The sequence below is a fragment of the Papio anubis genome, chromosome 11, assembly GCF_008728515.1.
Source record: "Papio anubis isolate 15944 chromosome 11, Panubis1.0, whole genome shotgun sequence".
Classification (NCBI taxonomy): domain Eukaryota; kingdom Metazoa; phylum Chordata; class Mammalia; order Primates; family Cercopithecidae; genus Papio; species Papio anubis.
Genome location: NC_044986.1, coordinates 65,643,872 through 65,669,371, shown reverse-complemented (window position 1 = coordinate 65,669,371; position 25,500 = coordinate 65,643,872). Strand labels below are relative to the sequence as shown.

The following is a 25,500-nucleotide window of genomic DNA, read 5'->3' as shown; positions in this document are numbered from 1 at the left end:
TACAAAAAAAAATGAGCCAGGCATGGTGGTGGACACCTCTAATCCCAGCTACCGAGGAGACTAAAGCACAAGAATAGCTTGAACCTGGGGGGCGGATTTTGCAATGAGCTGAGACTGCGCCACTGCACTCAAGCTTGGGCGACGGACCCAGACTCCATCTCAGGGGGGAGAAAAAAATAAACCCAAACCCACAGGTGTGGAAAGGGAAAACTACAGAGACAGTAAACAAATTGGTAGTGGCCAGGGATTCGGAAAGGTGGGGGATGCTGAATCAGTGAAACACAAGGGCATTTTTAGGGCAGTGAAACTATTCTGTATGACACTGTAATGGCAAATACACGACACACTTTCAAAATCCATAGAATTTGACAGCACAAAGAATTAACTTTAATGTACATACTTTCAAAAAAACATTTAGGAGGTCAGCGATGCAACACAGACTGTGAAGTGAGAGTCTAACTGTGTTGCAAATGTGTGAAATAGCCTCACTGAAGGGGAAGGGGAGGGAAAATATGCTGACCTAAGAAACTTTGGAAATTAATAGAGTAAGACTACAATTATAAGGAAGTGTATGTAGCACTGTATTCTGATTGATAAAGTTGCTTCCTGCAAGAGCACCCTTAACAATTCTGAAACCACTGCACCAGAATGCTGAAATGGAACAATTAAGTACATGGATGGTGGATGGCGGGAGGGAGGTTTCTTGCTGTTGGAGTGAGAGGCTTCAAGCAGGGGAGAAGACTAGAATGATCCATGTCACTAGATTAGAATTGAGGACATCAGTATAAACTCACGTTTAGCTTGATATAGACATAGATGGCTATACATATATGTTTATATAAAGGTTTAAAGACATGTGTATATAGTTTAGTATACACATGCATATGTCCTTGCTTTGTCAGCTGAGAAACCCTAGAAGCAACGACACCCAGTAGCAACAAGCACACCTAGTGCCCAGATCAAAGAACCAGGTCTATACAAGATGGTCCTGGCGCATCTTGTAGTGCCAGAAAGGAAAGAAGTAATCAACAAAACAAAAACCAAACGGTACGGATGCGTCAAAGGAACCCAGGAGCCAACTGAAAGTGAAAGTGTTCCAATAACCAAAGCTAGGAAACATTGATAGGAGTGTTAAAAAAAAGAAACAAGAAAAAATTGAGCAAGATAAAGTTTGATTGGATTGTAACCCAAAGTCCACATTTCCATTAGCCTATACTGATATAAACAAATAATTGCATAAATATATAAGTAAGGGAGAAAGGACCAATCTCCCATGCAGAAGAATGTACATAGATACTCCACCCACAAAGAGGTGGAGCACAGAGTACACAGGGACTCTTTCCAGAGAGTTCAGTATGGAAAATGAGAAAAGGGTAACATGACAGTGAAGAAACCTGACACATGTCTTCAGGCACGTGATGAAGGTCAACCTCAGCAGGGTGAAGTCATGTTGACAGTATAGATCCGTGGTATGAGGTGGTAAGACTGGCGCCTTACCTCTGGGTTCTTTCTCCCAAAACCCAAACCCTAGTCTGATCATAAGAAAAACATCAGACAAATCCCAACCGAGGAATAGTCTATAGAATACATGACTAGTACTCAAAGCTGTTGAGATGATCAACAGCAAGTCTGAGAAACTGTCGCAGCCAGGAGGAGCCTAAGGAGACGACTGAATGTCATGTGGTGTCTTGGATGGGATCCAAAAGAGCAGAAGGCCACTGGGTAAAAACTAAGGGGATCTAAACAACCTGTGGCCTTTAGTTAATAATAATGTATCAGTCTTGGTTCATTAATGATAACAAATGTACCACACTAATATAAGATGTTAATGGAGGAAATGTAAAATATTAATGGGAGAAATGTGTTGGGTATATGGGAATTCTTTGTATTATCTTTGCATTTTTTCTGTAAATCTAAAACTATCCTTTTTTTTTTTTTTTAAGTTTATGTTTAAAACACCCTACAGGCCAGGTGTGGTGGCTCACGCCTGTAATCCCAGCACTTTGGGAGGCTGAGGTGGGTGGACCTCCTGAGGTCAGAAGTTCAAGACCAGCATGGCTAACATGACAAAACCCCATCTCTACTAAAAATACAAAATTAGCCAGCTGTGGTGGTGTGCACCTGTAGTCCCAGCTATTCTGGAGGCTGAAGCAGGAGAATTGCTTGAACCCAGGAGGCAGAGGTTGCAGTGAGCTGAGATCGCACCATTGCACTCTAGCATTGGCAACAAAAGCAAAACTCCATCTCAAAAACAAAAACAAACAAAAAAAACCTTACAGATACTGCCAGGCATGGTGGCTCACACTAGCACTTTGGGATCACCTGAGGTCAGCCTGGGCAACATGGTGAGACCCAGTCTCTATTAAAAATACAAAATTAACTGGGTGTGGTGGTGCACGCTTGTAATCCCAGCTACTCAGGAGGCAGAGGCAGGAGAATTGCTTGAACTTGGGAAGCAGAGGTTGTTTTCTTTTTGTTTGTTTGTATATTTGTTTTTTGAGACAGAGTCCCACTCTGTTGCCTAGGCTGGAGTGCAGTGGCGCGATCTCGGCTCACTGCAACCTCCGCCTCCCGGGTTCAGGGGATTCTCCTGCCTCAGCCTCCCGAGCAGATGGGACTACAGGCAACCACCAGCACGCCCAGCTAATTTTTGTATTTTTAGTGGAGACTGGGTTTCACCATATTGGCCAGGCTGGTCTCTAACTCCTGACCTCATGATCCACTCCCTGCCGCCCGCTGTGGCCTCCCAAAGTGCTGGGATTACAGGTGTGAGCCACCACACCTAGCCTTGGGAGGCAGAGGTTGTAGTGACCCGAGTTCATGCCACAGCACTCCAGCCTGAGCGACAGAATGAGACTGATTCAAAAAAAATAAAGTAAAATAAACCTTACAGATACTGACATTTGGGGAATCATTTAAAAAGCCAGCTTATCATCCAATCAACCTGCATAAAAACTGAAAAAGCATTAGGCCTATAAACAGAGCTCTGCATTAGCTTATTTCTTCACTTTTAAACATAGACACAGGCAAGGATCGCTAGACACATGAGACAAGTTTCCAACAATAAAGGCAGAAACCAAACCAAGCTAGGAAAAAGAAAAAGAATGAGAATAATGTAAGAAACAGAAAAAAATTTTAAAATTACTTTATCTAGAGATACTATAGGTGGAGGTTTATTTTTTTTTTATTTTTATTTTTATTTTTATTTTTTTTTTTTGAGACAGAGTCTAGCTCTGTCGCCCAGGCTGGAGTGCAGTGGCCGGATCTCAGCTCACTGCAAGCTCCGCCTCCCGAGTTTACGCCATTCTCCTGCCTCAGCCTCCTGAATAGCTGGGACTACAGGCGCCCGCCACCTCGCCCGGCTAGTTTTTTGTATTTTTTAGTAGAGATGGGGTTTCACCGTGTTAGCCAGGATGGTCTCGATCTCCTGACCTTGTGATCCGCCCGTCTTGGCCTCCCAAAGTGCTGGGATTACAGGCTTGAGCCACCGCGCTCGGCCTATCTATTTTTTTTGAGACAGGGTCTGGTACTGGTACCTTCTCAGCTCACTGCAACCTCTGCCTCCTGGGCTCAAGTGATCCTCCCACCTTAGCCTCTCGGGTAGCTGGGACTACAGGCGCACACCAACATGCCTGGCTAATTTTTGCTTTTTTTGCAGAGACAGTGTTTTGCCGTGTTGCCCAGGCTGGTCTTGAACTTCTGAGCTGAAGCGATCTGTCTGCCTTGGCCTCCCAAAGTGTTGGGATTACAGGCGTGAGCCACTGCACCCAGCCAGGTTTATGTATTTTAAAGTTTTGAAACAGGGGAGGGAAATCTCAGCATGATTCCCTTATCCATTTGCCTGTCCCTTAGCAAACCTCTACTTTTCATTGCATCCTAATAGGTTTGAGTTAGACACACACAGAATGACTGCATCATAATTACAGACTCTCAGTTTTGAGTCATAAGAGACTCTAATTTGTGATAATAGCTTTATATATTTGTGATTTACAGTCACTTTTCAAGAGTTTCATTTTGCAGATTTATACTCTTCCACATATATAACATACAAAACATTACAAGTCACTGGATATTACTCTCAGTCATTTTCTAACCACATTTTATTAGATTACCAGGTCTGTATAGTGATAGTTTCTAAGCCTTAGTCCACATCCCATGTTTAAGTTCAGTGGAATCCATAATAATCCAAGGAGGGCTCTCAGGCAAGTACTTCAAAATCTGTGAGAAGACTGCAAGGACAGGAAAGGGCTTTCAGAAAGAGCAACATGACCATAGTGAAATGGGAATGAACACCTGGAATTCAGCTGGCCCTGAAGCCCACAAAGAAAGATAAGTGACATGTCAAGCTTGTTGCAGAGAAGGAAGACTAGGCTGCTTTCTTGGTGACAATTTTAGGTACACTGAAGAGAACTCTCCAGGGCCACTCCAATTCTACTCTTCCTGTTTTGCTTCACATGCTGCCATCTTTTCTTTAGTCTCTTCTTACTACGGTGCCCTCTTTTCCCTCCAAGGGAAGGAGGCCTGAAAGGGCAAACTATCACTATTTATAAATGCTCATTAGCTAAATGTTCAAGCAGCCCTTCCCTTACAGCACCTCCCACCCCCACCTCTCTTATTTGAGGCTTTATTTAACTTATTTACTTATTTATTTAGAGACAGAGTCTCACTCTGTTGTCCAGGCTGGAATGCAGTGGCATGATCACTGCTCACCGCAGCTTCCACCCCAGCCTCCCAAATAGCTGTACTACTGGTGAACGCCACCACACCTGGCTAATTTTTAAAAATTTTTGTAGAGATGGGGTCTCACTGCGTTGCCCAAGCTGGTCTCAAACTCCTGGCCTCAAGCGATCTTCCTGCCTTGGTCTCCCAAAGTGCTGGGATTACAGGCATGAGCCACTGTGCCCAGCCACTTCCTTATTGAACATATTCAGGACTTTCCACTTGCCTTAGTTTTTAAGTGTCTTGCCTAAGTCTTTTCTCTGACTTACCAACTCTGGCCCCCAAACTGGAGAAAACAGGAGAGTTAACAGCACTGTAAGTGATGTACCCCATCACTTAAATACAATGGGACCAAATCCCCTATTTGGTTCAGTTCATAGATATTTCTTGTAACCATCTGGACAAGCATGATTATGTCTGCTATGGTGTAAGTCACAGGGGTAAGCAAATTTTAGAAGCTGCAGTTGCCTCGTTGCAGAATATCAAGAGATAAGCCCTTCCAGGCATTTCACTAGTTTATCCATAAGCAAGGCAGATACAGATTGAGTGCCACCCACTTAGCCTTTATTTCCATGAAGGCAAAAGTCAGAATGAAGATTGTCATCTCAGTTAAATGTCACCTCTAAACTACCGAAGAAAAAAGCAGAGAGAGGTTGCAAATCTGGCTACGTTCCCTCACCCATTTTGAATCAAATCATATTTAATCCCTACTGTGATGTCAGCCTCAATTCAATAGTTGCTCAAGAAATTAGTTCAGTTGTCAGAATAATCTGAGAGCTCAATTCACAGCCCAGACTGGACCCAAACCTTCAGGTTCATTTATATAATAAAACGCTTCCTGTGTGCCAGGCCCTGTGCTAAATGGCACATGATCACATTTAACCTCCAAAACAACTCTAAGTGAACGTACTGACCATTTTCTTCAAATGTGAGATCAAGCCCAGAGACGGCAAGGCTACTAAGCTGTGAGTGATAAGAAAAGGAACCACATCTGTCTAATTCCAAAGCTTCCACCTTTAAACCCCTTTTAGCTAGGTTTCTGAACAGGGTTGAAAACTTTGTTGGACAAGCATAGGCCACTATGCATCAGACTGGCCTTTGGACAAGGGAAGACCACCCTACCTAAAACAGCCCATCCCTGCCACCCAGCATCACTCTTTACTTATTCTACTTCTTTCTAGCAGTCTTCTCTAAAATTACACCCATTCATCTCACAAAGACTGATTTCTGCTATATTCCAGACACTGTGGATGCAGCAGTGAAACAGACTACAATCTCTGTCCTCATCGGCCTGACATGATTTGTTAACCTGTTCCTGTCTCTCCTACCAAATATGAGATCCATGAGGGTAGAACATTGCCAGTCTTGCTTACTGCATATTTCCAGCACCTAAATAGCCTCTGGTATATGGGTACAATAGACAGCAATGTTTGTCAAAGAATTCCATCCACGACATCCTCAGCATGGCATAGGAAGCTGGTCAAACGATTCACCAAAACGATTTTATTCCCATGCAGAGTTCCTTATGGTGCACTGTCTCAGTACTATTCTACAAATGGCCATTATATAAAGATTTAAATTAAACCTCTATGATATCCTAGTATTTTCTAAATGTTGAAAAAAAAAAACCAAAACAGTTTAGTCATCAAGAGTGATTTTTCTGTGCAAAAAAAAAAAAAAAAAAAACCACACACACACACACCCCCCCTCCAACACCAAAAAACTCCCAGTACCAGATAGCCACAATACGAGAGCAGGGAGTAAATGCATTTGAGGAAAAAGGATTCAAAATAGATTTTTATTTGCAAAATTAAATTTAAAAAAAGAAAAAAACAAAAAAACAAAACCAGGAACAGAAAACTAGTCCGAATCAGGTTCCTTCTTCTTTCTTCTCGTCCCTTTTGGATGAGTCCCAGACTCCGTTCTTTCTTTGCTGCGTTCAGTCTGTTGTGTCATCCACTCTTTTTCTAGCTGTTTCAGCATGTCTGGAGTGAGGAGTCCTTGCTGCACCAATCTGGAAGCAAGGGACAGCTCTCCTGCATTGGCGCTGGGTGGCTCAGTAGCTTTACTCCCTAGAGCTTTGGTGCCGCGTGTCCTTCTAGCTTGGCTCTTTAAGGTTCCTGACAATCGTGACTGGCTCACTGATGGAAAGCTCTCCAAATTCAACAGCTTATGCTTCTCAGACACTTTAATCAATTTAGTGATATTGTGCACACCATCTTGGATAATACCATCTAGTTCCTTCTGGAGATCTCGAATAAGGCTGGCATCTGGAAACATATCCATAAATCGGTAGCTGGGAAAAAGACACATTAGCATTATGGCAACAGCTCTTACTGCAGTCACTGGACTACTCTCAATGGCACACCTACATCTTGACATTGATTAATTCTAAATGTTCTTTTTGCAAACTCTCTTCAGTGCCTTTGCTCAACCTTTATTTCTGCCCCCACACATCCGAGGAATATGTCATCCTGAGGGAGGGTCAGCACTATACCTCAACAGACTCTGATATACTCCTAGAGAGGGACATGCCCCTCCTTTAAGAATCACTGGCCTAGAACAGGACTTCTCAAATGATAATGGACAAGTGAATCACCCAGGGAGCTTGTTAAAATGCAGAATCTGATCAAATCAGGGATGGGCCTGATACTCCTTAGTTCTAACAAGCTCCCAGGTGATACCAGTGCTTTTGGTCCAAGGACCGTCCTTTGACCAGCAAGAGTCCAGTGGACCTTCCTTCTCACCCAGCCAACTTAACTAGAATTGTAATAACTCAAGTCATTTTTGGAATGGGTATAAACCATTCCATCAGTTGAACTGCCTTTATGGACAACAGACATAATATAGAGCATCTTGCAAATATGTCCATAATTTGAAATAGAAAAACAAATTCATAAAACCTTTAATTTGTCCTACTAGAAAAATGAGAGCACATAAAGGAAAAATGTTGGTACCTTAGCCACAGGTAAAGATCCAAGACATCGTGCACAGCTTCAAGATCCATGAGGTCTTTAATATTCCTAGGTGCAAGTAAAGGCCATTTGATGTATCGGCGTAACCATGCAAAGGTCAGGGGCTCATTCCTGCTATACTGCCTGGCAAACTGAGAGGGAAAGAGGAAAAGAGTTTCATAGAAGTGTCAGAATTCCCTTAAGTCTACAATTATAAAGAGAAAAAATAAGGAAGCAAAACAAAAACATTAATTGTGGTTGTATTTCAATAGACAGGTGGTTTCTTTTCTCCTTTGTACTTTTCTCCTTTGTTAAGAACATTTAATACTTTATAAGGCCAGGTACAGTGGCTCACGTCTATAATCCCAGCACTCTGGGAGGCTGAAGCAGGTAGATCACTTGAGCCCAGGAGTTCGAGACCAGCTGGGGCAACATGGAGAAACCCCATCTCTATAAAAAACACAAAGAATTAGCTGGGCATGGTGGTGTGTGCCTGTGATTCCATCTACTCCTCAGGAAGCTGAGGTGGAGGATTACTGAGCCCGGGGAGGTCAAGGCTGCAGTGAGCCATGATCGTGCCACTGCACTCCAGCAGCGTGAGACCATCTGGAGAAAGAAAAAAAAAAAAAAAAAAGATGATTTCCTTCTTTTTCTAAAACCAGGGTAATAATACGTGCAACAGAAGTTCAAGGGCTACTCTGGGCACACAACCTATAGAGTATCCCTGCTTCACAAGGAGCAGTTTAAAAAAAAAAAAAAGAAGAGCTGTAGAAGGACTAACTTTCCAGGGCCTGTCTGTTAACTCTTATTTAGGAATATGTGATGTTCTAAGCTATGGACAGACAGTACCTGAAGACTCCTATTTCTATCTCATTATGTAATAGTCCTATAACCTCAAATACGAGCTTAAGTTTATCTTGTTAATGTTCTCCCTTATTATATAGAATCCCTCTGAGGTGGCCTGGTGCAAGGCTGGTCGGAAGTCAATCTTGGCTCTGCCTCCTGCGAGCTGTGTGGCTTTGGCCAAGTCACCACTCTGTGCTTCAGCTTCCTCACTGGTAACATGAGACACCACAGCCCTGTCTTGAACCACAAGACACTGCTGGGGAATGTGCTTTGAAAACCATGTTGCATTCCAGACATTAGGCAATATTATACATCACCTGTACTACAGAAGATAGACATACAACCACACAGTAAGACCCCTCAAGCAAGGGTTTACATAGAATCTTCAGCTTCAAGATTCAAGCTGATTTCAAATGATTCATTTCCTAATTAGGGGAAATTATCTCTAAATGCTTAACCTAAACAAGGTCAATACTTCAGAGAGGAAGAGTAGTTTTAGATCAACTGTGTTTAAATAATGCCACAATTGTGTTAAATTCAGTCTGGTCCACTCTGCTAAGTTTAATAAATGCCAAGTAGGATAGCCATAAAAGACAGAAATGTGACCACACTGCCTGCCAGGCAGGACAGGCCAAGCATGAGTTCTCAAGTTATCTTATAAAGGCAGTAGCTCTAATTTTTTTTGGCCACAGACAACTAATGGAAGCCCAATACATAAAAGAGCTAAGTAAGGAGTTATGCAGAGAGGGTAGGGAGAGATGCCCGCCCGCCCGCCCATCCATCCATCCATCCATCCATCCATCCATCCATCCGTCCGTCCGTCCATCCATCCATCCATCCAGCAGCTGGCCCTAAAGGAGCTCCATGGAGCACAGCTTCCAAATCACAGTCCTAAGGGGCATGGTAAGTCATCAGTGTGACTGAGCTCTTTCATAGTTCAGTAATGACAAAGATCAAGAAAAAAGGAAAAGCCTCTAGATTTCATATTCTAATTTTCAAACAGAAAACACATGGAGCGGCCAGGCAAGGTGGCTCACGCCTATAATCCTAGCACTTTGGGAGGCCAAGGTGGGTGGATTACTTGAGGTCAGGAGTTTGAGACCAGCCTGGCCAACATGGTGAAACCCCATCTCTACTAAAAATACAAAAAATTAGCCAGGCATGGTGGCGGGCACCTGTAATCCCAGCTACTTGGGAGGCTGAGACAGGAGAATCACTTGAACCTGGGAGGCGGAGGTTGCAGTGAGCCAAGTTCATGCCACTGCACTCCAGCTGGGGCAACAGAGGGAGACTTCATCTCAAAAAGAAAACACACAGCGCATCATGGCGCACACCTGTAGTCCTAGCTACTCAGGAGGCTGAGGTGGAAGGATCGCCTGAGCCCAGGAGTTTGGGGTTACAGTGAGCTATGATTGCGCCACTGCACTGCAGCCTGGGCAACATAGCGAGACCTTAAGAAAACAAGCAACTGTTGACCTGCACGTTCCAGAGACTCCCTACACTTTAGTAAAGAGCTTCTATTCACTAGAATAGCTCTTTAAAGGATGGTGTGAATGGGGCCAAGGCCATGGGACTGAGTTCCACTCAGGTCAGTTTACAGCAGTTTAAGATTGTTCCATAAACTTCAACCTTATGCTAGCTAAGTTTTTCACAAATGCCAGCTCTAAGAAACATATTTTCTAGGTAAACATCTGGACATGGAAGGTCTCTAACACATATTGTTAAGAGAAAAAGAAAAGGCAAGTTGTGAGTAATTCATTAAGATAACGTTGATGGGGCTGGACACAATGGCTCATGCCTGTAATCCTAGCACTTTGGGAGGCTGAGGCGGGTGGACTGCTTGAGCTCAGGAGTTCGTGATCAGCCTGGGGAACATGGCAAAACCCTGCCTCTACAAAATATAAAAAAATTAGCCAGGCATGGCACGTGCCTGTAAGCCCAGATACTCAGGAGGCTGAGGCACAAGAATCGCTTGAATCCAGGAGGCAGAGGTTGCAGTGAGCTGAGATGGCACCACTGCACTCCAGCCTGAGCGACAGAGTAAGACTCTGTCTCAAAACACAAAAGATAATTTTTTACAGGGAAACGCACCCTTACAAATCTAGTGTTTCCATATGAGCATGCACGTAGGCAAACGTAGTGAAAAACAGTCTGCAAAGATACACACAAACTTACACAAGTAGTTATTTCAGAGGACTAAGATTGGGAGGGAGCCACATTTAAGCTATCTGTAATGTTTTCATTTTGTATAAAGAGAATGTATGTATTATTTATGTAATTTTTTTTTTTTAAAGGACAGAGTCTTGCTATGTTGCTGGAGATGTTCTCGAACTCTTAGGCTTAAGCAGAGTTGGCCTTCCTGCCTTGGCCTCCCAAAGTGCTGGGATTACAGGCATAAGCCACAGCACTGGACTATTTACGTTATTTAAAAAATAAGTTTAGAGATAGATTTGATTAGAATATAGCTCGTATGCAGAATGCTCAGGCCTACAGAGGAAATGGCAATGAACCTCAGTGAGTCAGGACAAGATTCAGAGAAGGGGAGGCCTTTGGGTTTAGTGGGGTGAGGAGAGCATGCAAAGCAGAGGAAATAGGGCGGGCAAGGTCCCAGAGAGGTGAGAGAACAGCAAGTCGGGGCAGGAAGTTCAGTGTCCACTGTTCTTCCTGGCCCCCAGGAATCCTGTGCTTCTCAGAAGTCAGAGATTTGCATCCCTGCTCAAATGAGTAAAAAGGGGCTAGATCCCTGGCATGGTGCTCATACAAGACAGTAACTCCTGGCTCAGTGCTTTACACTTAAGAAAACTGAACACGGCTGGGCACGGTGGCTCAAGCCTGTAATCCCAGCACTTTGGGAGGCCGAGACGGGCGGATCACGAGGTCAGGAGATCAAGACCATCTTGGCTAACACGGTGAAACCCCGTCTCTACTAAAAAAAATACAAAAAACTAGCCAGGCGAGGTGGTGGACGCCTGTAGTCCCAGCTACTCGGGAGGCTGAGGCAGGAGAATGGCGTGAAACCAGGAGGCGGAGCTTGCAGTGAGCTGAGAGCCGGCCACTGCACTCCAGCCTGGGCGACAGAGCAAGACTCCGTCTCAAAAAAAAAAAAAGAAAACTGAACACTATTGCTACTATTAATCCCTATTTAAGTTTTTACAAAGTCTCTCATATTACAGAGTACTCTTCTAATTGTTTTATGTTGAATAACAAAGTACTGTTTGGGGAAACTGTATGAACCTGAAGGAACTCAAAATATCTTAAAGATAAAGGCTTACCTGTAACAGTGAAGAGCACACAAAAGGCTGCTTCTTGTTGATAGGGGCCGTGCAGAAAATATACCTCACTCGCAGACTTAATGGAATATGCTGGATCAACTCTGCAGAAAATTTAAAATCATCCATATTGCAGACAAAATACTGCCCATCAACTTGTGAAAAGTCTACAAAAATATCCTGGGGAAAAAAGACATGAAATTACTGGACTGCCTAAGTCAATTAAAATGAACAATGAATAACACTCAAGCCTATAAAAGGCAATCTCTTTAATCCAGAACAAACTTCCATAAAGGCTTGCTTTAATCACTCCCTCGTATCCTTCCCCACCTGAAATACTGAGAGGAAATTCCTCAAGACTAAAGTCCCAAAAGATTTTGAGAAAAAGTTTTTGCTTGTAAAATAAATTTTATAAATAGCAACTTCTCAAAGGCAGACTATCCATTCATGCTCATGAGGTTAAGCAGTAATCACTTGACATATCAACATTTTTAGAAGAGATTCGAAAGGGAGTTTCCACTTACAATGAGATTGGAAAGTGTTGTATCAGGGAGATGGTAGGCAAACATTTCAATCTGCTCAGCAGTTGGATGAAGACCAGCTGCCTTTTAGTAAAAGAAAAAACAATCATAAGCTGATTTAAAAAAAAAAAAAAAAAACGACAAATTTTCTTAAGTTATTGCATGATAAAGTCCTATTCAGGCTAAGCTCTCACCAAATAAATACATTCAAGCTAAACTCTCACCAAATGAAGTAAATGCCAAGAGTTTGAGTAAAAGAAAATATATCATTTTACCATTTATTACCAATTAGAAAAGCTGATGAGATGATTTAGTAAAAATGAAAGATTATGGCTACTGAGAAATTATCTTTTGCTTACATTTTAGTCATATTTCTAAAACCTATGATGATCTGACAGCGTATAAAAAACGATTTTATGGGCCGGGCGCGGTGGCTCACGCCTGTAATCCCAGCACTTTGGGAGGCCGAGGTGGGCAGATCACGAGGTCAGGAGATCGAGACCATCCTACCCAACATAGTGAAATCCCGTCTCTATTAAAAATGCAAAAATTAGCTGGGCGTGGTGGCGGGCGCCTGTAATCCCAGCTACTCTGGAGGCTGAGGCACGAGAATTGCTTGAACCCAGCAGGTGGCGCTTGCAGTGAGCCGAGATCGCGCCACTGCACTCCAGCCTGGCAACAGAGCAAGACTCCGTCTCAAAAAGCAAAAAAAAAAAAAAAAAAAAAAAAGATTTTATGGCCAGGTGGTGTGGCTCATGCCTCTAATCCCAACACTTTGGGAGGCCAAGGTGGGAGGATCACTTGAGGACAATAGTTCAAGATCAGCCTGGGCAACATAAGGAGATCCCATCTCTACAAAATTTATTTTAAAAATTAGCCAAGCATGGTGGTGAGCACCTAAAGTCCCAGCTGCTCAAGAGGCTGAGGTGTGAGGATCTCCTGAGCTCAGGAGATTTGAGGTTACAGTGGGCTATGATCATGCCACGGCACTGAAGCCTGAGTAACAGAGTGAAACACTATCTCAAAAAAAAAAAGGAAAGAAAAATCTGTTTTCCAGGGTAAAACTATTTTCCATGTCTCAATTCTCCTCACTGAATTAAAATGAATAAGAAAAACCCAGTCACTTTAACTAAGGCCATAAAACTAACATACATACACACATCTAGAAAGACATGAGAGCATTTTTGAACTGGAAGTGAGTTCTCTTCACTGCACATTACAGTGCTTAGACACGGCCACAGGCAAGTATAAGGAATGGAGCATGAAACAGAGAGAGAGAAAGTGAATGAAAAAGACAAAGAGGAAAAGAGGCAAGAGAGATTAGTCATGAGGGAAGAAGAGTTCAAGACATGAGGTGCCCAGGAGGGAGGCAGGGAGGTCACGGGAGCCACCCACGAACCTAACTGTACTGCTAAGAAGTTACAGAAATGATTCTAGCACAGCCTTCCCCTGGAAGCTTCTCCCTGCATGATCTCATGTCTATATTCCCCTTCATCTAATGTCACGGACAAATGAGATAAGCCATGTAAGTGAATTTTCCAGGCAACTTTAAATTTTAACTATTAATAGAAAGTTTGTTTCAAATATGTACAATTGTAACTCATTAACTAATATTAACCAAAATTTAACCACCTCCTCACTGGATGAAGTTGTATTGTTTAGGGCTGTTTTTGCCCCATACTCAAGGGTTTCGTCTGTATTCAGGCTTCTGGTCATTTTTCAGCCCACTAATGTAGCTCTGTGTGCTCAGCTGAAGCAACTGCTTTCCTCCCTGTTCCTTCCCGCTGCTAGATTCCAGAAGGAACTAAAGGCAAATCAGGCTCACTAAACTTTGTCAATCTGGACCTTCACTTGCATACCATTCTCTGATCAAAGGATCTCCATGGCTCTCCAAAGCAATAAAGTAGGGCTTTTTTAAATGCAGTTTTCATGGCACAAAACTTTCTTTCACTTATGTCTGTATCCAGAAATGTGTCTGAGACGAGAGTCTGGATGGTGGGTGAGGGAAAGAATGACTGTCCTCCACAGAGAAGTAGTAATTAACATGTTACACCTTACAGTTATAGGATCCACAGGCCTCTTCAAAATTTCCTTTAATAAACTGAGATCTTCGTGCTTCATTGTTGTAACCTCTCCTTCTTTAAATTGCGAGCTGAATCTGCCAGCTCTGCCAGCAATCTGCAGGGCTTGAGAGGTGGTGATTGGTTCCAGTTCTTTCTCTCCCTTTTCATTGACACTGGGCTTTATAAGGGAGTAAAAAATAATTCTCCTTATGCTCCTGAAACAGAAATAAAAGTGATCCTGCAGACTGTATGAAAAACTCTCCAATACTTGGGTCACTGCATAATGCTCACTCCAATACTAGCTTAGGTCCTCTTGCAACCTTGACTGCCACTTAAAAAATTAAGGAACGTCTGGCACAGTGGCTCGCATCCATAATCCCAGCACTCTGGGAGGCTGGGGCAGGAGGATTGTTTTGAGGCGAGGAGTTCAAAACCAGCCTGGGCAACATAGCAAGACCCAGGTCTCTACAAAAAATTAAAAACATCAGCTGGGTACGTTGGTGTGTGCCTGTAGCTCTAGTACTTGGGTGGCTGAGGCAGGAGGACTGCTTGAGCCCAGGAGTTTGAAGCTGCAGTGAGCCATGATCATACCACTGTACTCCAGCATGGGGCACAGAGTGAGACTGTCTCAAAAATAAATAAATACATAAATAAATAATATTTAGGCTTAACATTGTTTTCATTTAGAGATAATAACTAGCCCCACATGCATACTAGGCACTTGGACACCTGACTGAAAAACTGAAAATAAAGTGACATAGTATGATAGGTTAGCAGTAGTGGAGGGCAGCACTCAAACGTCCTAGTGTGGGCCGAGTGTAGCGGCTCATGCCTGCAATCCTAGCACTTTGGGAGGCTGAGGTGAGAAGATCACTGGAGGCCAGGAGTTAGAGACTAGCTTGGGCAACAAAAAAATAAAAAATTAACCAGGCTTTGTGGTGTGTACCTGTGGTCCCAGCTACTCTGGAGGTTGAGGCAGGAGGATCGCTAGGGCCCAGGAGTTCAAAACTGCACTGAGCTACAATTGGATCACTGCACTCCAGCGTGGGTAACAGAACAAGACCCTGTCCCTAAAAAAAGTCCTGGCACTATTTAATATTTTCTTTTTATGGATAAATCTCAAATCTAGCCTATAATATTTATTCTCCCAAATCAAAGTGTTTGGTCATTAATGCCAATTAGAAAATTGAAAAACAAAAAACCACCATTCAACTCACTGAATATTCATGTTTATTAAAAACAAATTACTTACAAATTAAGTCCCATGCCAATTGCATCTGTAGCAACCAAGATTTTGCATGGGTCACTGGGATCATTAAACTTTTTTGCTTGAGCAAGTTTGGTCCCTAAAACAAGAACAATTTATGTTAAATCAGTGTTCTCAGTGTTTTATTACATCGAGCTAAGTACATCTTGGAAACCCTCACTCATGTTCTTCCCATTTTTAATGATAAAACCTTTACTGTTTCAAACTTTATTTCTTTATATCCTCAAGGAGCTACTTATCCTTTACATCCATTCCTTCAAATACTCCGTCATATAGCAACACAATCCCCCACCACACTAGACTTATTCCTGAGGACACAGATTTCAGGACTACAACTTAAAAGGACATGGTCAAGTCCAGATTTCAATGACATTTCTGTAAGAAAATATTAGTAAACTCAACATTTAAGATACGGTCTAATAATAGCAGCAACTAACAAGAACTATAATGAAAATACTTCTATTTCCACTAAATGAAACAGAAAATTATTTATTTTATATGATGTTTAACAAATTACCAATACAATCAAGCAGCTTAATTCAATATTGTTTACTATGTTTTTTATACATATCTCAACATAAATTGCAAAGATAGGAGATTTCATATCTTGTCATGATGAAAGTCAATAATTACCAGGTGGGAGACTGCCATATATAACAGCTGATTCTAATCCTCGAATTTCAATCTGCCGACTCACAGAATAAATATCATTCTTGCTAAAACAGACAATGCAGTCCCCAGGCCGAAGGTTATCTAAAGATTCTAGTGCATGGTCCAGCACGGAAATGGGGGTAAGCCTCTTATAGTCTCGAACCTACAATAAAGACATGAAATGGCAAAGTGACACACCCAACTCAACTTCTTGTGACTAGTAATTAAGTGAAAAGCTTGCAATGCAGTTAAGCTAAAAACTGATAAGTACCAATTTTTTTCAAAAGAAAACACAGAAAAACATTTATTTTGTTATTTTAAGTGTTACCATCACTTCTCATTGGCATCTCTAAAGTAATAAGATGAAACACAGTGTTTCATACATTTTCAAAGCTTTTTCTCATATATTTCATTTTCATGGCAATGTGTTAAGTTCAGAAAGGTTATTAACTGCTATTTCCATTTTATAAAACAGTAAAACTGAGCCCAATAAAAAATTAACATCTGAGGCACATTTTGCAAGTCTCACCTGTGACTTGTCTAAAGAATGCAAAGCTCACTTTGGGAGGCCGAGACAGGCAGATCATAAGGTCAGGAGATCAAGATCATCCCGGCTAACACAGTGAAACCCCGTCTCCATTAAAAATACAGAAAAATTAGCCAGGCACAGTGGCAGGTGCCTGTAGTGCCAGCTACTCAGGAGGCTGAGGGAGGAGGATGGCGTGAACCCGGGAGGCGGAGCTTACAGTGAGCCGAGATCGCGCCACTGCACACCAGCCTGGGAAACTGAAACTCCGTCTCAGAAAAAAAAAAAAAAGAAAAAGAGAGAAAGAATGCAAAGCTAAGAATGGCAAAACACAGAATGGACTCCAAAATTTCTTCTACTATATTCCACTATCTCTCCTTGAAAACTGAGCAAAAAACTAAAATAACAGGCGAATTCAAAACTATTTCCTTGGTTTATGCTTATAATCCCAGCACTTTGGGAGGCCAAGGTAGGAGAACTGCTTGAGCACTGGAGTTCGAGACCAGCCTTGGTAACATAGTGAGATGCCCTCTGCACAAAAAAATAAAAAATTAGACGGGCGTGGTGGCAAACAAACACCTGTAGTCCCAGCTATTTGGGAGGCTGAAGTGGGAGGATCACTTGAGTCCAGAAGGCTGAGGCCGCAGTGAGTTGTGACTGCACCACAGCACTCCAGCCTGGGTAACAGAGTGAGACCTTGTTTCTAATAATAATAATAATAATAATAATACTTCATTTTATCATAGAACTCTGGTAAAGAAAAAGAGAAGAAGGATTAAAAGGAAACCAGTTACTTCCAACTCTAAGAATCTGAAAAAGGAATATAAACTGTGTCTGGCAATTAGATGTGTATCAAAGGCCCCAATATCTGACATACAAGACTTTGAAAATGATGAACTTGGTGGGTCTCAAACTTCTAATAATACTGATTTATTTAATTTGAAGTGATCTACTCAAGCCCCAGAAGGTTTTGTCAAGAAGTGAAGAATTTCCTGTACTCTTGGAAGACTTAGGGTATGATGACCACTCTGTCAGAACTTCAGATCATGAGGTTCAATCAAATATATATGATCTAGTTGATCACAAGAAAATGAAGCTTTCTTTTTAGTTAAGTTCTGACATTGGCATTATCTAGGGCCTCTGAAGCCACTACCTAGGTACTCTGGACTATTTGATATGCCACCTGGAGACCAAAGCATCTAATCGAATACCTCCACTTCCTCCCCCGTTGTGTACATAAGCTCCGTCACCAGGTCAATAGCAGCAGGTTCTCCACACAAATGAACTTCTTCAGCACAGAGTCCTGTCAATGCAAAACTGGGTTTCTTAATTTTAAAGATTTATAATTAAATATGCAACATTTTACATAGCTAAAGTACTTTACGTTGGCTGACATATTGCTTTACAACCTTACCAAGTATTTTCAAAAATATTATCTCTGATGCAAACCTCGAAATAACCACCCACTTCTAGTGGGCCAAGATTATCCAATTTTTATTAATCTCAGGCCTTTTAAATTGCTTTGGCCAAGGTTTCAACTCTAGCAGAGTGACACCAGCCAAGATTACAAGCTGGCATTTGGATGTTTAGTACTGAACATAGGTCCTATACTTGTGTTTTTCAAATTAGGATCCATGGAATCGCTGAGGTACCTCAGAGGTTGGGGGTTGGAGGGCAGAAGAAACTCCAAGCTCCTTATCCCTGAGCAGATACACTTCCATCTACTTTACATAACAGGTTTCAATGTATATTCTTTGTTTAAAAAAAGAGTTCAGCTTTTTTTTTTTTTCTTTCATGAGACAGAGTCTTGCTTTGTCGCCTAGGCTGGAGTGCAGTGGTATGATCTCGGTTCACCGTGGTTCACTGCAACATCTCCTTTCCAGGCTCAAGTGATTCTTGTGCCTCAGCCTCTGAAGCAGCTGGGATTACAGGCATGCGCCACCATGCCTGGTTAATTTTTATATTTTTAGTAGAGATGGGGTTTCGCCATGTTGGCCAAGCTGGTCTTGAATTCCTTGCCTCAAGCAATCTGCCCACCTCAGCCTCCCAAAGTGCTGGGATTACAGACCTGAGCCACCGCACCCAGCCACGTTCAGCTATTTGTTTTTAAATTTGAAAACACCTGCCCTAAAACATGATCAAAAATTCACTCCAACATCGAGTAGCAGAAATTTTCATTTATGTCTATGGACCTCAAGAACTCCACTTACAGGAGGCTATTCTAAAGAAATAATTTTAAAAAAAGAAAATAATCTGGGTGAAGTGGCTCATGCCTATAATCCCAGCATCTGGGGAGGCTGTGGGAAGAGTGTTTGAGCCCAGGAGTTCAAGACCAGCCTGGGAAACATACGGAGACTCTGTCTTTACAAAAAATTTAAAAATTAACCAGGGGCACGTTGGCAAACAGCTGTCATTCCAGCTACTCGGGAGACTGAGATGGGAGGACTGCTTGAGCCCAGGAGGTCAAGGTTGCAGTAAGCCACAACTGTGCCACCACACTCCAACCTGGGCATCAGAGCAAGACCCTGTCTCAAAAAATAAAAAGCTTTGGCCACAAAGATTTTTACTGCAGCCTTATTAGTAATAGGGAAAAAAAGGTCCAACTCTATGGAGCAAATTACGGTATTGCCCTTCAACGGAGATATGTGATCATATTAATATGTAATATGAAAAATATCACATGAAAAACAGAACTGAACAAAAGCAAGATACAAAATTAGATGTTCTCAAAACACCATATGCACATACAAAAAAAAAAAAAAAAGACTAGCATGAAACACACCAAAACATAAATTGTAGTTGTGTAAATATGAGATTTTAACATTTTAACTTTAATTACATGGTTATGCTAGTTTTAGCACAGGAAAAAATGGATTTCCCATTATTAAAATAACATTTAGAAAATAAAAGCTAATACTTAGTTGACTTTTTTGTGTCAAATGAAAGGTTCTAGGTGACTCTATTTGGCAATGGCAAGCAGATAAAAATGCATCTCAGTGCAGATGTCATGAAGTTCAGGTTTTATAGCATTACCACCACCAACCTAGAAGTGCTCTGGTCCAGGCCCATCCTCTGGCTGGATCTCTAATCATTTGAATTTCATCAATTACAGCCACTTCATCTGAAAATTAAAAAGTTAATGTGAGCAATAACATCTACTTAAATAGTATTATAAACAAATTCCAATACCAAAATTCAAGCATCACCATCGCCACCACCACCATCACCACCACTTACTGGGTTCTTTGTTCTAAGTGTTTTGGCAGGTTTGCTCTAAGTGTTTTAGTGTTTTACCTCCTCTTAAGTACCTCCTCCTTAATCCTCACAACAAATCTATGAGGTTAAGTATTATCACTATCTCCATTTGACAGAAAAGTCAGAAGCCCAGAGAAATTAAGTTACTTGCCTTAAGTTATACAGTAAGTAAGTGTAGAGATGAAATTCAAACCCAGGCCATCTAGCTCCAAAGTCTATACTCTTTTTTTTTTCTTTTTAATTTAGATACAGGGTCTCACTGTTGCTCAGGATGGCCTTGAACTCCTGGGTTGAAAGTGATCTTCCTAACAGTGCCTCACTCTGTCACACAGGCTGAGTCCAGTGACACAATCATAGCTCACTGTAACTTCGAACTCCTAAGCTCAAGCAATCCTCCTGCCTCAGCTTCCAAGTAGCTGGGACTACAGGCACGCAGCACCATGACCAGCTAATTTTAAAAACATTTTCTTGGGAGGCCGAGGCAGGCGGATCACAAGGTCAGGAGATTGAGACCATCCTGGCCAACATGGTGAAACCCTGTCTCTACTAAAGATACAAAAATTAGCCGGGCGTGGTAGTGTGCGCCTGTAGTCCCAGCTACTCTGGTGGCTGAGGCAGGAGAATCACTTGAACCTGGGAGGCAGAGGCTGCAGTGAGCCACGATTGCACTACTGCATTCCAGCCTGGGCAACAGAGCAAGACTCTGGCTCAAAAAAAAAAATTTTTTTTTCTTTAGAGATGGGGGTCTTGCTATGTTTCAGGCTGGCCTCGAACTTAAGTGATCCTCCCATCTCAATCTCTTAAGTAGCCAGAATTAACAGGCACAAGTCACCACACCCAGCTCCAAGTCTATACTCTTACATACTCTACCACACTGCCTCCCAAACTGAGCAGTTCCACTTGTCCTATTTTTTGCAATCTAAGAGACAGCCTGAGGAATTTGCCTGATGAGAGCTATCACATCTAGACAGAAGTAAAAGAAGAAGGCAAGCTGCAGAACAAGGAGGTGACAGCCCTTCATTTACTAATGAAGCATCTCTACAACAGGAAACCAGGCAGCTCTCAGGAGTAGAAAGTAAAGTAGAAGGAATAATTCCTTGGGCCTCAGCCATGCTTATTCTTAGGGGTTTTAAATCTATCACTATGGCAAAGAGTAGTGTCTCATTTTATTTTCTAAAGCTAAAATGCTTCCAAATATATTATTCCAATTCCTGTAATTCATATATTATATTTTTACTTTCTTCTCCAAATACCACAGAATTGAAAAGAGAACATTTAAAAATACAATTAATATACTTACAATGATACTTAGAAACGTAAAGAAAGCTAATTCTATATTGAAAAATCATCAGATTAAAAATTACTTATTGAGGCTGGACATGATGGCTCATGCCTGTAATCCCAGCACTTTGGGAGGCTGAGGCGAGGTGGATTGCTTGAGCCCGGGAGTTCGAGGCCAACCTGGGCAACGAAGTAAGACCTCTTCTCTACAAAAAAAAAATTTTTTTAATGAGGCGGGAGAATTGTTTGAGCCCAGGAGGTCGCGACTGCAATGAGCTGTGATCGTGCCACTGCACTCACACCTGGACGACAGGAGTGAGACCCTGTCTCAAAAAAATAAAAAAAGTACTTAGTGATCTGGATATGTACAAACAAGACTAGAAGAGAGGACACAGAGAAGAAATTCTGATTTATAAACTTCTGTGCTATTGTACAATATATTACTTTATAATCTATTGATTTTTTAAAAACTATTCATCTCATGAAGTTGATTATTAAAATGAAAAAAAGCAAGCAACCAAATAGTAAAGCACCTTCCTATTTGTTTAATATATACACCCACCATGCACACATAACTATATGCATACACAACATGAACACAGATATTGACAAAGTCTGGAAAATATATACCAGAGGGTTATTTAACACTTGTTGATTCCAGATAGATGGGATTGGGAAATTATGTATGTTTGTTTTCTTCTCTTTGCTTGCTTACATTTTTATATTTTCAATAACAAAGACATGATTGCTTACATAATAAGGAAAAAGTTAATTTTCACTTAAATGTTAAGGCCAGGCACGATGGGTTATACCTGTAATCCCACTGCTTTGGGAGGCCTAGGTGGGAGGAACACACAGCCAGGAGTTACAGACCTGTCTGGGCAACACATTAAGAACCCATCTCCACAAAAAATTTATTAATAAAAAATTAGCTGGGTGTGGTGGCTCACACCTGTAGTTGTAGCTACTCGGGAGGCTAAGGCAAAAGGATTGCTTGAGCCCAGGAGGTCGAGGCTGCAGTAAGCCATGACTGCGCCATTGCACTTCAGCCTGGGTGACACAGTGAGACCCTGACTCAAAAACAAAACAAAACAACTTTAAATAGAAGCTCATTGTGGCAGTGCACATAACAGGAAAAAATTTTAAACAACCTAAATATCCTTTAGCAAATGGGTAACAAATAATTTCAGTCCTAAGATGCAATACTATAAGACAGTTTAAATGAAGTAACTACAAATATGTAGCTATAGATACTTCAACAAGACTAGATAGATCTAAACACATTTGTGGAGTAAACAAGCAAGTGGGATAACAATAACAACATAATAATCACATAAATGTTTTAAAACACAACAATCTAGAATATTGACAAATAATACATATCAGTGATATAATATATATCCTGAAAAGAGACAGGAAAACTATACACACCAAATATCTGTTAACAGTTAGAACAAAAGAGGAGAGAGGAATTAAACTGGAGAGTGGTATAAAGGAAATTTCAGTTACACATATTAACATTTTAGCTCTTTTCAAAGAAAAAGGGCAAGAACTTCAGGTGCAAGCATTTGTCAGTGGTGGCAGGATCGCACGTTTGTCATACTTATTCTCTTCTTTTTCTAGATTTTAAAATTTTTTCTTCACACAAAAAAAATCATATTCCACATGTTCAAGTGTATTTTAAAATTAAAAATACCACAGCCAGGCGCAGTAGCTCACGCCTGTAATCCCAGTACTTTGGGAGGCTGAGGTGGGCAGATCCCTGAGGTCAGGAGTTCGAGACCAGCCTGACCAACATGCAGAAACCCCGTCTCTAGCAAAAATACAAAAATTAGCCAGGCATGGTGGTAGGCGCCTATAATCCCAGCTACTTGGGAGGCTGAGGCAGGAGAATTGTTTGAACTGGGGAGGCAGAGGTTGCAGTGAGCCGAGATAGTACCATTGCACTCCAGCCCAGGTGACAGAGCAAGACTCTGTCTCGGGGGGAAAAAAAAAAATTAAAAATACCAAACCAGTTTCTTAAATGGCATATACATACAAGGAGTTGTAACACTGCACATCTCAACTGTACAAGAAACATGTGAAGCCTGTTTCCCATCTGGTTGAACTGTCACACGCTCTTCACCTGTCACCAAGTCACATGGCACACCCTAGAAAGACAGAAAAAAACTAGAATTATTGAAAATAATGGCAAAAATACGTTTTGGATATTTAACAGTGTGTTCTCTCTACTACCACCAAATTAATTTGTTTCACAGTTAAAACAAAATGTTCCCATGGCCGGACACGGTGGCTCATGACTGTAATCCCAGCACTTTGGGAGGCTGAGGTGGGCGGATCACAAGGTCAAGAGATCGAGACCATCCTGGCCAACATGATGAAACCCCGTCTCTACTAAAAATACAAAAATTAGCTGGGAGTGGTGGTGTGCGTCTGTAGTCCCAGCTACTCAGAAGGCTGAGGCAGGAGAATCACTTGAACCGGGAGATGGAGGTTGCAGTGAGCTGAGATCGTGCCACTGCACTCCAGCCTGGAGACAGAGCAAGACTCTGTCTCAAAAAAAAAAAAAAAAAAAAAAAAAATCCCAATGCTTTTTTCCCTTTTATAAAAAACAAAGTAAAATAAGAGCCACTCTCTTACACAACCTGGGGAAACTTGGAAACATCTCAAATCAGCCAGGTAACAAAAGCATGAGACACTGCAGCAGTTTCACATTTTAACTTTGTACATCTCTGAACTATCTGACTTCATTAAAATGAATTGTTTCTATATTCGAGAAGAACATTATAAATACAATTTAAGAATGTAAAGACAGGCTGGGAGCAGTGGCTCACACCTGTAATCCCAGCACTTTGGGAGGCCGAGGCAGGCGGATCACGAGGTTGGGAGATCAGACCATCCTGGCTAACAGGTGAAACCTCATCTCCACTAAAAATACAAAAAATTAGCTGGGCATGGTGGCAGGCACCTGTAGTCCCAGCTACTCAGGGGGCTGAGGCAGGAGAATGGCGTAAACCGTGGAGGTGGAGTTTGCAGCGAGCCGAGATTGCACCACTGCACTCCAGGCTCCGTCTTAAAAAAAAAAAAAGAATGTAAAGACCTCCTATTATAATTCCCTGAGAGGGAGCAATATTAATGCTATATCAGGGTGATCAATCATTCTGCTTTGTCTAGGACTATTGGGTCCCCCAGAATGGAGGACTCTTGGTGCTAAATCTGGAGAAGTCTAGGCAAACTGGGATGGCTGGTCATCATAATGGCCTGAATCTAATCATGGGGAAACATCAGACACATCCAAACTGAGGGACAGTTCACAACACAACTGACCTGTAGTCTTCCAAAATGTACAAGTTATGAAAGACAAAGGAAGACTGAGGAACTGTCCAAGATTAATGGAAACTAGAGATGTGACAACTAAATACAGTGTGAGACCCTGAAAAGAACCCTGGAAGGGTGGAGGATGGGGTATAATGGTCAACTGATAAAATCTGAATATGGACTGTGTACTAAGTAAGAGTAATCTATCAATATTAAATGTCCTGCCTCAGACAAATATCCTGTGTAAAAGTCTGTTCTGAGGAAACACATACTCAAGTATTTACAGATAAAGAGACATTACGTATGTAAATTACCAAACTGTTCAGGAAAAAAAAAAAAGAGAGAATGCAAATTACCTACCAAAACTGGTTAAACTCACATTATAAAGTCATAATAAAACAATGAACCAAAATGTAGCCCATTTAGTGAAAATGATGCCTCAGACCACAGGGCTTCAGTCCTTTCAGTTTTGAAAAGGTGGCTTCAGTCTTTATCATTAGTTTTAGCTGATAGCACCAGAGGGCTAATCTATAAAAGGTAAATTAAATATCACAGAGTAGTGCTTAACTCTGAGGGGACAAAGGACTACAGAGTTTTGACTATAGCAACAATATTTTATTCCTTAGAAAAGTAAGTGAAGCAAGTATGACAAAATGTTAAGATATGATGAGGTGGTGTAATAGGTTCAAGCTTATTTGTACGTTACTTTCTGCATTTCTCTACATACGTAAAATGTTCTTTAATATTGTATTTCATTCATTGTACTGGGCACATGTTTTCACATTTTTGTATCTCTGAAATCAAGGTGCATCTTTAGAATTGATAGCATG

The 25,500-nt window shown here is 41.5% G+C and overlaps 1 protein-coding gene across 2 annotated transcripts in view; it reads right to left on the bottom strand.

Annotated features, from left to right (window-relative positions):
* Positions 1-6,498: 6,498 nt before the first annotated feature.
* SUPV3L1 (Suv3 like RNA helicase) overlaps positions 6,499-25,500 on the bottom strand; it is a 29,920-nt gene continuing 10,918 nt past the window's right edge. For both annotated transcript variants that reach the window (XM_031652243.1, XM_031652244.1), the window contains 10 exons: positions 23,391-23,502; positions 19,860-19,937; positions 18,028-18,119; positions 16,273-16,453; positions 15,625-15,718; positions 14,368-14,587; positions 12,313-12,393; positions 11,792-11,968; positions 7,677-7,825; positions 6,499-7,015 (listed from right to left, as the gene is read on the bottom strand). In XM_031652243.1, coding sequence (XP_031508103.1) covers positions 6,580-7,015; positions 7,677-7,825; positions 11,792-11,968; positions 12,313-12,393; positions 14,368-14,587; positions 15,625-15,718; positions 16,273-16,453; positions 18,028-18,119; positions 19,860-19,937; positions 23,391-23,502 — 1,620 coding nt within the window. In that variant the 3' untranslated portion in view covers positions 6,499-6,579. The remainder of the gene's footprint in view (positions 7,016-7,676; positions 7,826-11,791; positions 11,969-12,312; positions 12,394-14,367; positions 14,588-15,624; positions 15,719-16,272; positions 16,454-18,027; positions 18,120-19,859; positions 19,938-23,390; positions 23,503-25,500) is intronic.